The 16655-nt window shown below is 41.4% G+C and overlaps 1 protein-coding gene across 1 annotated transcript in view; it reads right to left on the bottom strand.

Annotated features, from left to right (window-relative positions):
* The window catches only part of egfl6 (EGF-like-domain, multiple 6), an 84300-nt gene extending 69656 nt beyond the window's left edge, over positions 1-14644 (bottom strand). The window contains exons 1-2 of the mRNA XM_043700595.2: positions 14509-14644; positions 1834-1940 (exon numbers count right to left, since the gene is read on the bottom strand). Coding sequence (XP_043556530.1) covers positions 1834-1940; positions 14509-14582 — 181 coding nt within the window. The 5' untranslated portion in view covers positions 14583-14644. The remainder of the gene's footprint in view (positions 1-1833; positions 1941-14508) is intronic.
* Positions 14645-16655: the final 2011 nt, after the last annotated feature.

Below are 16655 nucleotides of genomic sequence, written 5' to 3'. Positions count from 1 at the left end.
AGATTTCTGTTTAGAAATGAGCAGGTAGATTTCCTGGCCAAACAAAATGCTTCAACCAACAAATCAAAGCAGTTTAACTAAGCACTCGTCTCATTTTGCTGTTTGAGCTATCATCATTGACGTCCACCGCTCATTAACCAGCTCTCTATTTCCCCATTCTCCAGGGCCATAGGCCCAGGATGAAGTAGCCAGTCTGCAACATCTGTGCAGTTGGTCGACCCTAACCCAGTTTCTGCTGCATTATCCTCTTTATCACAGACACAGCCTTTTTCTATTACCATAACATCACCTTACTCAGCCCCGAAGCCCCCAGATTTACCTTTTTCAAAAAGTCATTCATGGCTGGCACTGGCTTGACCAATATTTATCTTCCTTTGGTAATTGACCATGGTATTGAGCTACTATTACTTTTTCTTTTCCAGGCTTCCATTGTCTAATTTCCATAAACTTCAACTTATTCAAAATTCTGTTGCTGGCATTCTAAGTCAAAATTAGAGCGGTGCTGGAAAAGCACAGCAGGTTAGGCAGCATCCGAGGAGCAGGAAAATCGATGTTTTGGGCAGGAGCTCTTCATCAGGATGAAGGGCTTTTGCCTGAAACGTCGATTTTCCTGCTCCTCGGATGCTGCCTAACCTGCTGTGCTTTTCCAGCACCGCTCTAATCTTGACTCTGATCTCCAGCATCTACAGTCCTCACTTTTGCCCAGCTGGCATTCAAACCCATGTCAAGTTCTGCTCATTCACTAGCCATAATCTTGCCCACCCATGTTGCTTCCTGGTCCACCAATGCAACAAATTGAAATTTCTCATCCTTGCATTTAACTGTTGCAATGGGCTGACATCTTTCCATTGCCAGGACTTCCACTAGCCACATAATTAAGCCTAAATTAGGGGTGGCATGGTGACTCAGTGGTTAGCATTGTTGCCTCACAGCATCAGGGTCCCAGGTTCAATCCCAACCTCAGGTGACTGTCTGTGTGGAGTTTACATATTCTCCTCGTGGGTTTCCTCCGGGTGCTCCGGTTTCCTCCCACAGTCCAAAGATGTGCAGGTCGGGTGAATTGGCCGTGCTTAAATTGTCAATTAGGTGCATTAGTCAGAGGCCAAAGGGGTTTGGGTGGGTTACTCTTTGGAGGGTCAGTGTGGACCTGTTGGGCTGAAGGGGCTGTTTCCACACTGTAGGGAATCTAATCTAATCTAAGTTGTCTGTTCTCCTTACTCCTGTCCCTTGCAGTCTCCTCACCTCAACCAAGAATGTCGTGTCTTACCTATCTAGATCCAACTCTCTATAATTCCCTCCATTAATCTCTTCATCTCTTCATCTTTCTCTATGCCTAAAAGACTTTCCTTAGTTACTCCTCCAAATAATGGTTCTTCAGTTTGATTGTTAATTCATCCATTCCTCTGTGAAGCACTTTGGAGCACTTTTTAACATTTAAGGAAGTATAAAAATTCAAGTAGCTGCTTGTGGCGCCCTTGGTATACACAAGATGTCAACCACACCTGCCAATATGGCACCAAAGGTTACATTTATAGCATTTCACTTGCTGTGGTGCCAACATTACAAGTTCAAACACTGCTCTGGCTGAGGTTACATTGAAGGCCCCACCTTCTCAACCTCTCCCATCTCCTGAGGCATGGTGACCCTCAGGTTACACTTCCCTTTGATGAGAGAGCAGTCCTATGCTCTTCTGGGACTATAGCGATTTTACCTTTAACTATATGCATTGCTTGCTTTCTTTCACTCTGCTGACCAACAAATTAGTTCATGTCACAGTATGTTGAGGTCTGGATTAAACTGTGCTTTAAATTGTCAGAAATGCTGCTCTTGTACCTTCGCACTGGCCCTTGTAATTCCTTTTCCATCCATAGCAGCAATCAAGCTGGGATCCATAACGACAAAGTCCAGGTTGAATTGCAGTACGCCTTTGCTCTCGAAAACTGCAGGCGAAAAACACAGATATATCATCACCAGCTCTTGAGAGTTGTGATCTGCCTTTTTTTTCCTCAGACTGCTTGAAAGCTGAATCCGAATCATCAGTATCAGCAGCAGAACATGAGTAAATGTGAGCCTCCTTTAATCCTCATGTACATCACTTTGACCCATGACCATGTGACCGTGCTGTGACTCCTCCTGGGTATCTGAAATTGCAGGATCACATTGCACTTAAGGCCTTATGACTGCTATTTTCTACAGTGGCATTGTGATTCAAGGGAGCTGGACTGGTGCACATTATGCACAGATGTGGGCTGCACAGATTGAGCAGAAGAAGTACTAGTCTTTTTGTCCAACTCTTTTCCACATAAATAATACCAATTTCATGTGGGAATGAGGCAACCTGGCAAACTAAATGAGAGAGGCGCTCTGATCTGGAAAATGATCCTAGTAGTTCCCTCCCATAACCCTACTGCAGTCCTGATCTGTACACTGGAAGGGATGGCCTGATGAAGCAGACAGTTGCTGAGAGCTTAATCCTCAGAAAAACTGAGATCTCAATCTACTCACACCTCCCATAGGGAACCAGTGACATTTACATACAGAGTACATCAAAAACGCGGCACAAAACCCATTTAGCTCAGTTAGTTCATGTTGGTTTTCATGCTTGACTCAAGGCTCCTCTTATCTTTTCTCATCTGAATTTGCCATGGTAACCATCTTTCCCTTCCCTTTCAAATGCCTTTCTGGCTTCCCATTAAATCCTTCAGGTAACTGCTTCAACCTCAAGCAAGTCCCACATTTTCACCCCTCAATGTGTGGCAACGTTTCTTCTGAATTTCCTACTGGCTTTTTTCGTGATGACCTTACAGTGATGGCATCAAGTCGTGCTCCTCCTCATAAAAGGAAACATTCTCTCTGTATCCAAGCTATCAAAAACTTTCATAAATTTATGGATCGCTGGCCCTCAGCCTTCCTTTTCCAAGTGAGGAGTCCCAACCTGTAAGCTATTCTTCATATGTAAACCCAAGTATATCGTCCTTGTAAATCTTCTCTGCACCCTCTCTAAACCCATGTTGTAACACAGCAATCAGAAATGTATGCCGTTCTCTAAGGGAAGTACAACTGCATTTCAGTACACATTTAGCATACATTTTTATACCATACCTCTAGAAATAATACCTAGAGCTTGGTTTGTTTTGTTTATAGCCTTGCTAACCTGTGGCACAACTTTTACTAATTGGTGCAATTGTAATTCAAGATCTCTTTGTTCCTTTATCCTACCCATTCTTGCATCTTCCAAGTAATAGGTGACCTCCTTATGCTTCTTATCAAATTTTTCTGCCTCACATAAATCCGCACTTCATTTGCCAATTTGCCCATTCTGCAAGTTTAGAAATAATTTGTTGCAGTTCTTCTCAGTATTGACTGTCCTCCTGATTTTAATGTCATCTGCTAATTTAGGAAATGTGTTTTTGATTCCAAAAGTTAGAAATCACACAACAGTGCTATTCAGCAGTATTGCTTTTGGCAGGGTAGCTTCTAGCACTTTAAGTATTCAGAAATTGTTGGCTTCAAAGATACATTGTGAAACTTGCTGCTTGTTTAAAGGGACCCTTTTGTAATAAAGTAGCACATTTCCCTCTGAGGATTCCTTTACTGGAAGAGAGGGATGAAAACTTGCAGAAGGAGAGGGTGGAGGTTGGGCGAATGAAGCAGCTAATACAGAGGGAACCCTTGACCCACAGATAACCACACCACAGTGTTCACATATAATAAAGATCCAATTTGTATTTGAACTATAAGCAATGCCCAAGAAGATGTTGTTTCCACCTACTGCCATAACAGAAATATTCCAGCTTTGGAACCCCATTGTGGGTACATACATCTGAAGATACAGCCTTTTCTGTGAGTGTGAAGGTGATATTAGAACAAAGCTTGGAGATACTTGCAGACTGTCTCTATAACACCATTTATTACTGTTTTAGACAGTTCAAAGATAACCTGGTTATCCCTGAGTTTATTCATTTGTACACAGACCCACCAAAACACACAGAGAGAACCATTAACTTCTTCAGAGTGACTGGAAGCTCCCATTCTGCCCTTGGTACCAATCTTATGGCCAAAAAGACCTTATCAACTTCGCAAACTGAAATGAATTTCATTCCTTAGTATCTAGATAGTCAGTGATGCTCAACTCTCATTATGCCTGTCAACACACACTCTCTAATGAGTAGCCATTAGTACATTTATTCACACACAGTAGAGGATGCCTCAATTGGAACAATGTCATGGTTGGCTGATAGGAGAGCAGAAGCACCCAATCCAGCCATGGCCAATCACTTATTTTAGGAATCTAAGGACAGAAGCCAAGAGCAGAATAATTTGAGGAAAGTGTGGCATAGTGGTATTGTCACTGGACTAATTATTCATAGGTCCCAGCTAATGATCTGGGGACTTGGATTCAAATCCTACTATGGCATCTGGTAGAAGTGAACTTAATTAATAATATTTTGAATTGGCAGCTAGTCTCAGCAATCAGGGCAATGAATCTGTCACTGTTGTAAAAACTTTAATGTCTTTTAGGGACGGAAATCTGCCATCATTACTGGTCTGGCCTAATTGTAACTCCAAACCAACAGCAATGTGACTGATTCTGCATTGCCTTCTTAAATGGCTTAGAAAGCTATTCATTTTTAGGTATGCCTGATGCTGCTCCTGGCATTTCCTCCTGCACTGTTCATTCAATTGGGGTTGATCCCCTGGCTTGATGGTAAAGGTAGAAAGGGGGATGTGCTAGCCCATGAGATTGTAGATTATGTTAAAGTAAACTTTTGCTGATTCTGATGGCCCACGGCATCTCAGGATGTTCATTCTTGTGATGCTAGATCTGTTTGAAATTACCATTTAGTACAGTAATAGTACCATACCACACAGTGGAAAGTAACCTCAATGTGCAGACCCTTCATGACTTACTGAAATACTGGCACTGAGACACAATTTAACTAACCTCCAGGACTGGTGTTATGTTACTTGTACACACAGCATGCCAAGAACATTTTGATAATAGGTGCAATGTCAGCTGCCTCAAAAGATTGGCAAGATTTATTAATCCTAGTTTTAATTTTAATTTTGCAAAAGAAAGTTAAATTATCTCAACGTACAGACTATTCACAGAACTGAAATGGGCTATTCAACCCAAAATGTGTAGTATATGCCAAAGTCTATGCTCTACACCAACCATATCCTATCTTATTTCAACGAATCTCACAGTATATCCTCTAATCATTTCTCCCTTGTCTTTATCTACCTTGCCCTCAAATAAATCTGCATTTTTAATCTCACATACTTCATGTCTTAACAAATTCCACAAGGTATTTACATAAACTACTTATTCAGCAACAATATCACAGACTGAACACATCCTCTGGTTTACCGTTTACTGTTATTACACGATATTACATAACTAACTGACTGAAGACGACACACTGACTCCATTATCTGGAGAGAACGATTGAGGGTAAGCCAGGTATCTTTATGTTGGTATGTTGCATTCCATCAAATAATTGTCTTAATGATACAAATCTCTATGAATTAGAAGCTATGCTGTTTCTGACATTTGACTTGGAGATGGCAGCACAGTGGCTCACTGGTGCTGCCTCACGGCGGCAGGGATCCAGGTTTGATTCCACACCCGGGCAACTGCCTGTGTCGAGTTTGCACATTCTCCCCGTGTCTGCATGGGTTTCCCACAGTCCAAAGATGTGCAGGTTAGGTGGATTAGCCATGGGAAATGTGGGGTTACAGGGACAGGGTGGGGCTCTATGAGATGCTCTTCAGAGGGTTGGTGTGGACTCGATGGGCCAAATGGCCTGCTTCCACACTGTTGGGATTCTACGATTCTATGGCAGATGAGGGAAATGTGGTGCCCAGCTTTGCTGGAGATCTTGCTGGATGGGATGTGGACAGGCAGGATATCCTCTTCCCTAGGACCAGCAGTGAGGGCCACCAGACTACTCCTCGTCTGAGGCTGATTCTCCCATGTCTGTGCAGTCTCAGCCATCTGAAGGAATGCATAACAATGTATGAATTTCTTAACTTCAGCATAGGTGCCACCATCTTCTCTCTGCTTTCTCTGTTACTATACCCACTTTGCACCAAGGCTTATACACTATCATTTTATGTCATCACTCACGCCAACCCCTGACACCACTATCCATCTGCACTGCCTACTAACTGGCTTTTACCTATTAAAAGTTACAACTTTGCCACTTCCATCTCTCTTTACAGCTGCCTTTCTCTCATTCCAGGAAGAAAGTAGACCACAAGAGGGCAGAAAGAGACCCAAATGGGTGGTAAGCTGCCTGACATTTGGGCATCTGCCCTTATGAGAAAGGATACTGAATGGGATTGCCCTGAATGACTGACTGACCCTGTCCATTTTGTCTGAACTAAATGACACAGCAATGTAACAGCACGGTGAGCCTGGTATCACTGGCATGAAAAAACAAGGCAAGGCAGAGATGCCATGAGCATCCAGCTAGGCTTAGAGTGAGTTTGTGCTATGACAGCAAGTGAACTGGCCGGAGCTACAGCCTGGTCCAGTCTATGAGCTGGGTAGGTGTCCCTGATCACAGTGTCCTTGCTGCAGCATCACAATGTACAATGAGAGTTCGTAAAGACTGATACAAGTCATATACTAATGTCTGTGGAGGTTGTGTGGGTAGTGCCACAGAGCATGCCTTGAGAAGTTGGTGCCCGATGTCCAACCTGGGCAATATTCTCAGTCAACCGTGAGCTGAAACCATAGGGTGCCTGCTATGACGTCCATGTCGAGAGTTCTCGATTTCTGGCTTGCTTGGTAGGATAGGAAGCAGAAAACTAATGAGACAAGTTGCAGCATTAATAAGGAATTTAACAAGTGACAATCAATTTTATTTGCCAAGTTGCCATTGCCTGATGAGAGACTCGTCACAGCATAGGAATTGGAATGAAACAATTGCAATGTCAAAAAAGGTCTTGTTGAGCTTCTTGTCAAATTTTGCCACAAATCCTGCCATAGCCCACATCATTCAGACCTCTGTAAGAAGATTCTGCCCCATGTTTCCATTCCACTGCTGTGAGCTGGTGGGAATTTGTATCATGCTCATAGTTAGGTCTTCAGAGAATTGTACTGTCATCTGCTTGATAGCTTCCTTAGTTGTTTGACTATGGCCTGGCCAACGGATAATCCAGTCGCTAATCTGAGGACACAATATTCACTGAAAGCTGTTCTAAATGTTGATATTTCCCATGACTCCAGAACAAGCTGTGTGACCCATATTCATTCTTTGTATTAAGCTTGGAAAATGATTTAGTACTTGAAAATGTTGGATTAAGCTCTTCCACAGTAGAAATTGTGTTTGGATGACTTTTTACTACATTGTTCATTTGTCTTGGATCTAATCACACATAAATAGTGTCATTTTTCTTCCAAATGCAAGTAAAGGGACTGCAGCATTCAGTACAACACTCCAGACAGTGCTGCTTTGTACCATAGATCTCAATTCTGGATAGAGCTTTTCCTGAATTTGAAAGCTGCACTTATGTGGAAAACTGATACTTGCTTGGTCATCATCTTTCAGATGTAACATTGCATCGTCATTAATGTCAGCTGACATTGTTAGTCAGATGATGGTTAAACTCATTGTTGCGATTTGCAATCTTTGGTGTCACAATTGATTAATTTGTCATCTTATAGATGGTGATAATATGGTGACCCATATAGAACAAAAATAGAATAGAATTAGTTTCAGCAACAGTTTCAAAGGTTTCAGATGTCCATTCCAAGATTTTGTATTGATGTTTAAGACAGGTAATGTAATATGTGTGATTTCAGACCCATTGCACACAGTGAACTTAACTTGAGTGGATTCACTACATAGTGCCAGTTTCTAAATGTATCTTGCATAAGATGCGTAAAGGAATGAAACCTGCACTTGTAACAGTATTATACACATCATCTTTCCACTCACCCTCACTCACTCCGGTCACTTGCGCCAGTGTCAATTTTGTTATTTGGTGCATGTTGCGCATTCCTTTTGGGATCTATCACTTGAATGGAGATAAAAGCTTCAACTTTTCTTTTGGCATCGATATCATGTGTCAAGTTGACTAACTGTACTGTTTGATTGGGGCGAGTGAGTGGCAATACTGTGGCTACCTCGTGGATTTTTGTTATTGTGTGTGTGTGACATGGACAGATCTTTGCTGGAAAAGCACAGCAGGTCAGGCAGCATCTGAAGACCAGGAAAGTCGATGTTTCGGGCAAAAGTCCTACATCAGGAATCAGATCTTTGTCAATCCCTAGCACTGTTCCTTGGTCAGCTCTCCTTCACATCCTGCTGCGGTGTTAGGCATTCTACACAATTTAGCCCAAGACGCTCTTAGAGTCATACAGTCATAGAGATGTACAGCATGGAAACAGACCCTTCGGTCCAACCCGTCCATGCCGACCAGATATCCCAACGCAATCTAGTCCCACCTGCAAGCACCCGGCCCATATGCCTCCAAACCCTTCCTATTCATATACCCATCCAAATGCCTCTTAAATGTTGCAATTGTACCAGCCTCCACCACTTCCTCCGGCAGATTATTCCATACACGTACCACCCACTGCGTGAAAACGTTGCCCCTTAGGTCTCTTTTATATCTTTCCCCTCTCACTCTAAACCTATGCCCTCTAGTTATGGACTCCCTGACCCCAGGGTAGAATCTGGTTTCCAGCATCTGCAGTCATTGTTTTTACCACTTTGTCTATTTATCCTATCCATGCCCCTCATAATTTTGTAAACCTCTATTAGGTCACCCCTCAGCCTCCGACGCTCCAGGAAAACAGTCCCAGTCTGTTCAGACTCTCCCTGTAGCTCAGATCCTCCAACCCTTGCCACATCCTTGTAAATCTTTTCTGAACCTTTTCAAGTTTCACAACATCTTTCCGATAGGAAGGAGACCAGAATTGCATGCAATATTCCAACAGTGGCCTAACCAATGTCCTGTACAGCCACAACATGACCTCCCAACTCTTGTACTCAATACTCTACCAATAAAGGGAAGCATACCAAACGCCTTCTTCACTATCCTATCTACTTGTGACTCCACTTTCAAGGAGCTATGAACCTGCACTCCATGCTCTCTTTGTTCAGCGACACTCCCTAAGACCTTACCATTAAGTGTATAAGTCCTGCTAAGATTTCCTTTCCCAAAATGCAGCACCTCGCACTTATCTGAATTAAACTCCATCTGCCACTTCTCAGCCCATTGGCCCATCTGGTCAAGATCCAGTTGTAATCTGAGGTAACCCTCTTCGCTGTCCACTACACCTCCAATTTTGGTGTCATCTGCAAACTTACTGACTGTACCTCTTATGCTTGCATTCAAATCATTTATGTGAATGACATAAAATAGAGGACCCAGCACCAACCCTTGTGACACTCCACTGGTCACAGGTCTCCAGTGTGAAAAACAACCCTCCAACACCACCCTCTGTCTTCTACCTTTGAGCCATTTCTATATCGAAATGGCTAGTTCTCCCTGTATTCCAATAGATCTAACCTTGCTAATCAGTCTCCCATGGGGAACCTTGTCAAATGCCTTACTGAAGTCCATATAGATCACATTTACCGCTCTGCCCTCATCAATCCTCTTTGTTACTTCTTCAAAAAAATCAATCAAGTTTGTGAGACATGATTTCCCACGCACAAAGCCATGTTGACTATCCCTAATCAGTCCTTGCTTTTCCAAATACATGTACATCCTGTCCCTCAGGATTCCCTCCAACAACTTGTCCACCACTGAGGTCAGGCTCACCAGTCTATAGTTCCCTGGCTTGTCTTTACCGCCCTTCTTAAACAGTGGCACCACGTTTGCCAATCTCCAGTCTTCTGGCACCTCACCTGTGACTATCGATGATACAAATATCTCAGCAAGAGCTCTTCTGGAACATAGCATGTATATGATATGAAATGCTGGCCACTGTCTCAGTGGGTGAGGTAAGCTGGCCCTCATATGTGTTTTGGATATTTTCCAGATGCTATTGATGGCAGCAATAGCTTTCCAGTGTCAAGCAGTTCCAGATATTCCTGGCTTGCCACAATTGCTTTGAAATTCTGTACTCCTTCGGGCAGAGCATCAATAGTATTTCTTTGAGTTTATTCAGAAGAGATATTCTGAAGGCGTTAATAGCTGTAGAAGCAATAACTAGTTCCATAACGCTTTCAGTAAAGTTATCTCCAGTGAAATCAAGTTCTGTACCCTTTGTTTTTTTACTGAGATCCGTCTATGAATTGATCATTTGTTCCATTTGGTAGTTGTTGACATGAAGTGAACTCAATCTTGAGTAACATAAAGTTGACTCAAACTTTACATTGATCTTCCAAAATTAGAATCATTTTGTCAGATCATTGTGGTCATTATCAACATTAGCGAAGGAATTTATTCTTCTTAATCTTTTATTGACCGAAGTGTGAAGACGTTTGATGGGCTGTCATTTGTTTTGTTAACTATCTGTTTTTATTATTTCTTAAATTACTGACAGAATATTGTTACACTGACAGTGAGATGTTTGCTTTCCATCTTTCTTTTATATTTTTCTGTACTTCAGAAATTGTGAGGCAACATCTATATTGCTGGGTAGTGCCTTTCCAGTTTCATTATATTTGTCATTCTCTCTTCTTTTTCTTGTATTATTAAAAATTGCCTGCCTGTGAAAAGAAAATAACAGATTGACTGCACCAAGATTCCTAGCTTCTGAGTAGCTGTTGTAGCCACAGTATTTATGTGACAAGTCCAGTTCAGTTTCTAGTCAATGATAATCCCCAGGATATTAATTTGTGGGGGATTCAGTAAAGGTCGAACTTTTGAATGTCAAAGGGTGATGGTGAGATTTGCTCTTTTTTGAGATTTTCATTGCCTGGCAGTTGTGTGGTCCCAATTGTTACTTACCACTTGCCACTTTAAGTCTGGATAATGTCCAGGTCTTCCTGCATGTGGATGTGGACTGCTTCAGTATCTGAGGTGTTGAGAATGATGCTGAACATAGGTGAATATCTCCACTTCTGATCTTATAATGGAGGGAAGGTCATTGATGAAGCAGCTGAAGATGGTGCAGTCTAGGATCCCGAGGAACTCCTGTACTGATGTCCTGGAACTGAGATAACTGACTTCCAATGACTGCAACTATTTTCCTTTGTGATTGGTGTGATGCCAATCCATTAAGATGCCCCTGATCCCCACTGACTCCAGTTTTGCTAATACTTCTTGATGTCACAGTCAGTCAAATGTTGTTTTCTCACCAATACAATTTAGCTCTTTTGTTCATGTTAAAACCAAGGTCAGAAGCTGAGTGGCTCTGGCAGAACCCAAACTGAGCATCAGTGAGTAGATTATTGCTTAGCAAGTATTACTTGAAAGCACTGTTAATGACCCCTTCCATCACTTTACTGGTTATCGAAAGTGGACTGATGGAACTGTAATATGTTCTGAAGAAAGGTCACTGAACTCAAAATGTTAACGCTGCTTTCTTGCAGATGTTGCCAGGCATGCTGAGTTATCCCAGTAACTTCTGTTTATGTTTATGATTTCCAGCATCTGCAGCTCTTTGGTTTTCTGTAAACAGTCGAGTTCAATTTCTCCTACTTAATGTGTAGAGGACATACCTGGGCAACGTTGAAACCATTCTGGAACAGCTTTGCTCTGGGTCCATTTGTTCCTGGTGCAGTACATTCCTGTGTGACACCTTACACACATAGCTTCCAGGATACATCTGTCTCCACAGCCTTACCGCTGCCAACACAGCGATCTCCAAAATGGCATTGGAGATGTACCTTACATACCTTGTCTGAACTTCATCGAATCACATGTTGAATCTGTAACAATTCCATGCAGCTTGCAAACCAGAGTGCAACTTCCTTTAAAGAGATGCTGGCTGTCTTTAAGTAACATCAGAGCCATCTGATTTTTGGTCTCATAAGCAGAAATGAATAGTGCAAATGGAATTCTTGGTATCCCTGAACCATTTTAATGAGCTCTCAATGTAGTCTTAAAGTGATGTCCAAGATGCTATGAATAAACTTGCTAACTGAAAACCTCACGAGGCACCCCTCCCTCATGATGCACCCACATTGTCACTCTTACTCCTTTGCACATATCTCCAATTCTCGGCTTTTCACTGCAGTGGGACCTCATGGCCCTCATAATTTATCACATGGTTATATCGTTAACTAGCCTGAAGTTGGCATGCTCCCCAATTTTTATTTCCTTCCTTGCATCCACTTGCCTCACTGCAAAGACCAAGTTGAATGTGCTGTCCCTCTTAACTACAACTTTATACAAAAATCTGAAACAAAGGCTTTGCTGTAATTCTTCTTCTTGCATTTTTCTGCATGTGACAATAAAGCAAATTCAATTCAATTCATTGTTTGCATATAATAATTCAAATAATTGATCATTCTTATGTACTTTGAAAAGTACATACTTAGACTTATCAGAAATCGACTGCTTTATATTATGATGATACTACATATTTAAGAGGTGTATTTGTCTTTTTTCTTTTATGAATGAAGGTTGAGACAGAGGCACCAAGCACTCTGCACAAAGCCAATAAAGTAAACAGCTTTTGAGGCCTTGGTCTTTTTTTAATAGTTGGAGCAATATAAGCAGCCTAAAGGGGTGCTCAAATCCCACAGAATCTGGATTTTTAGTTTTAGCTTTCTGCAATTGCTGGGGTCTTGAATTTGGATGTGGAAGCTTGTATTCCTCTTTTTTGATATAGCTAAAACCTGGGGTTTTCTTCTTGCTGCTAGAATTACATTTGAGACAATCTATTTTACTGCATTTGCCTTTGCCAAGGGTGTATTTATAGGATGTTACTACGTTGGAACAGTTAATTGGTAAAAGTTAATATATACATTATTTTGTTAAGCATTTTGATAGAGTTACAGTTAAGGCAATTCTATTATTTTTATTTTGTCTGTACTTTAACTCTCGTGTGAATATAAAATGTGTTTTGTTTAAATTTGAGTAGCTTGACCAATCGAATTGCATCTGGAATGCAATGCCTTTCATGTAACTTAAAAATAAGAAAAAGTTAGGATCTAGACGATCTTCTTAATTTATTTTGAGAGGGTTTGATTTGGTCCATAACAATATTCTTTCTTCCTTTAACTCAAGCAGAAAATGTTGTTGCATTCTTACCTGAGATCTGTGTTTGCTCTCCTGTTTCATTCAGAGATTGTGTGCAACTAGTCTACTCTTAATTAAAACTCAGGAGAGTATCACTTTACTTACAGCCTATGGTTCAGACAGCTGTGAAAACGTTGAGAATTGGCACTGATCCCTTGAAATGAAGGTCAACACAGCAAATTACATACACTATCCATGCACGGGAACAGGAAAGAGTTCATTTGATATCTTCAGCCGTTGCCACATAAAACACCATAACATTCATTCACATCAGGAGTGTGAAATAACTTAATCTTACAGAAAATCAGCATAGCATACATAAACTTAATACATCTGTGTAATAGCAAGTGAGAAACTGCTGTCAGTTGGTGTTTTCCCCTTGTTTCTATCACTTCATGCATTCAGATCCCAGTGCAAAAGGTTGAGGAATTTAAGGCAAAGTGAACAATATCCAAAACCATCCAGATCATCATTCGACAATCTTTTACCCTATTTCAGTAGACAGTATTTTCCCACACCAGTCCTTACTCACAAAGCAGGTCACTGCTCCATGATGAAATGGGGAGCTCTTGCTGATTGTATTGAATCAGGCACATATTAAAAGCATTCTTTTCATAGCAAATAAGGTTTAATTTACAAAAAACCAATTGACTGGTGTTAAAAAACTACTAAATTGTTCAGTAGGTTTCTAAAAATAATTTTCAGTTTTTTTTCATTCAGATGGAGAAGAGGCTAGACACCTGTATTAGAAAATGCTTATTTTAAAATAGATGTTAGATGTATTTTCAACTATGTCATTAAGACTGCACAAGATGAGCACCTTTGATGAAAAAGAACAGAAATAGTCATCTTCTATATCACTACTTGACTCTGCTGGTTTATAGAAGATTAATGTTTATAGTTATGCAAAGTATTTTAGGGAAAGCATAAAGGCAGACCTGCCAGAGAAATCCCAAGTGTTCTTTGGGTACAATTTTCTTTCTTGCCCAAACTAAACTCCAACTTACTGGTTTAGCATTTTCCCAATCATTCGAGGCAAATGCACACAGAGTTTAATGTAACATAGTTCAGACAATCCTAGTTTTGTTATTTCTCTGACAATCTAAAAGTAACATTTATGGAAGTGAATAGAACCCTATTAACATTTGATAGTGTCTAATTTTACAGAGCAAATTGAAAACTGCTTCAGAGAGTCACAACTGCTCATTGAATAAAAAGTTTTAATCCATCTGCCACTTTTAGTTTGACACAGACTTTCTGCTTTGAATCAGCGAATCCGTGTAATTTGAAGTAAATAAAAATCACTTGCCTAATTTCTTGTTTCTGTTTCATTGTTAACAACATTGTTCTTACCTGTTGCTTTCTGTTTTCCCACTAACAGCAAGTTCTGCAAAAGCTAACAGACTTATCCACGCACTTTGCAGCATCTTTCTCTTTAAGCTCTTTATAAAATACTCCACTGGGTAAGCACAGTCTAAATACTTCCAGCTGGAAAGCCTTCAGCTTCTTTCTCTGTCTCTCTCTCTCTCACACACACACTTTCTCTCACACACTCAGTGCTTCTGATGGTGACACTACTTTACTGAAAGGATCCCCAACCCCCCTCCCCGCCACCCACCCCCCTAACTGTTCCCTGGTAGTTATGTAAATGATACAGCCTGACAAGTGTCAGGAAAGCACTCGATGACGTTACTGCTCTCAGGATTGCCTGCAGTTCTTGGGGTGGGGTGCTGAAGTGCTGGTTGTGGGGGAGGGAATATTGGAGCATTATGAATTCCTGAGCTGGGTTCAGTAAAATGAATTGCTGTGGGGCAGGTGGGTCAGAACCAAAGGGCTCCATGCCCTGCCTCCCAGACACAATACTAGATTGATTTATACAGCGCTCTCTGCTGCCCAGTCAGATGGAAACCCCATGTAAAGTTTCTTCTGTTCCGGCTTCTTAAATTAGTAACATTTTACTACTAATGTTCAAAGGAGAGCAGGACTGTCAATCTTCATGACATTTCATATGAGGAGAGCACCTTTAGAAGCATTATTTTAGAAAAATTCACAGCAAGTGTAGAAATGAAATGCATAATTTACCCAGATAGGTGATTGATTGATTGACAATTTGTTTGATAAAGTGATTGATTGATTATTCTTCTACACGATTAGATTTTCAGTTTGTGTATCCTCAGCTTATTCTTAAATTTGTGTACTGTAAACAGCTTTTTTTAATGTAGTGAAACTATGATTTGCGTATTCGTAAAACTTGGTTTTATTTATTTCATCAGTTCATCCCATCAAACCCCTTCCCCTCCCACCCCCTGAACCTTATACCTCCCACATATTCATCATCTTTTTCCCTGTTTTGAAGGCAGTGTTTTGAGCTGTGGTTCAGCTCCATTATCTATTTGCATAGGTATCAGCAATACCTTCTGCCATCTCCTTTTCACAATGTGAATTTAGACAACAACTTCACTGACAATGCAATCTGAAGAAGGGTCACTGGACCCAAAGCACTAATTTTGTTTTCTCTCCACAGATGCTGCCAGACCTGCTGAGGTTTCCCAGCAATTTCTGTTTTTGTTTCTGATTTCCAGCATCTGCAGTTCTTCTGTTTTAATCAATGCAATTACTATTTTACTGAAACCTGCCTCACAGTTAAGCCTCCCAGCAGAAGCCCAGGAATGAAAATCAGGAGTATATTTCCTCCAATGGTACTGTGCTTGGTTGTAAGTCTGGGTTATTGGTGCATGAGTGAGTACTTGGTGAAGAATGACCATGGGGAGGATGATACAAGCCTGAACTTTGTAGGCACCTGGCTTCAGCATCTTGCTCCAACGGTCAGCCATGTTGGAAACTGGGCGCCAACATCTTAGGTGTGCTCCCTTAGTACTGCCATGCACTCTACATCCATTAACATTGGCAGCAGATATGTGCCAGCCTTTGTGAGCCCTCACAGTCTATTTCCTATCCACTGACAGGACATTTCTGCACTTTAATGCTGCATTTCAAGCTGCAAGTGACAACTATGCTGCAGTAAGGAAGCTGGTTGCTCAGGTTCTGGTCTCTTTGTTTGGTCTCATATCGATCACTCTGAGCCATCCTGGATACTCAAAGCACCCTGCCTTTCATCTCCCTGCCTTGCCTTGTAGTGCTTTTCCCCCTCGGCCAGAGATTTCATTTTCATATTGCTGCTGTCTTGCCACCTGTTTAGTGCAGTCACAAAGGCAGGATATTTGTTATGGTCAATGTAGAGAGATCGCCTTCACTTAGTTGTCCCAATACAGTAAGCTAAAAGCCCACCTTCGATACCAGTTCAGAGTCTGCTCAGGGTGATCAGAGTCAGGATCCCATCTTCAGAAGAGAATAGCAGCCAAATAGCGGGCATTCATGCCTGCAGTACTCACTCCTGCACCGATAACCCAGACATACAATCAAGCGCAGTACCATTAGAAGACATTTACCCCTGATTTTAATTCATGGGTTTCTGCTCAGAGGTTTAACTCCGAGGACAG

Source organism: Chiloscyllium plagiosum, unplaced genomic scaffold, assembly GCF_037043375.1.
Source record: "Chiloscyllium plagiosum isolate Xiang-an unplaced genomic scaffold, Cpla_swu_hap1 HiC_scaffold_12, whole genome shotgun sequence".
NCBI lineage: Eukaryota > Metazoa > Chordata > Chondrichthyes > Orectolobiformes > Hemiscylliidae > Chiloscyllium > Chiloscyllium plagiosum.
Note: the sequence above shows the minus strand (reverse complement) of the source record. Positions and strands in the feature narration are given on the sequence as shown.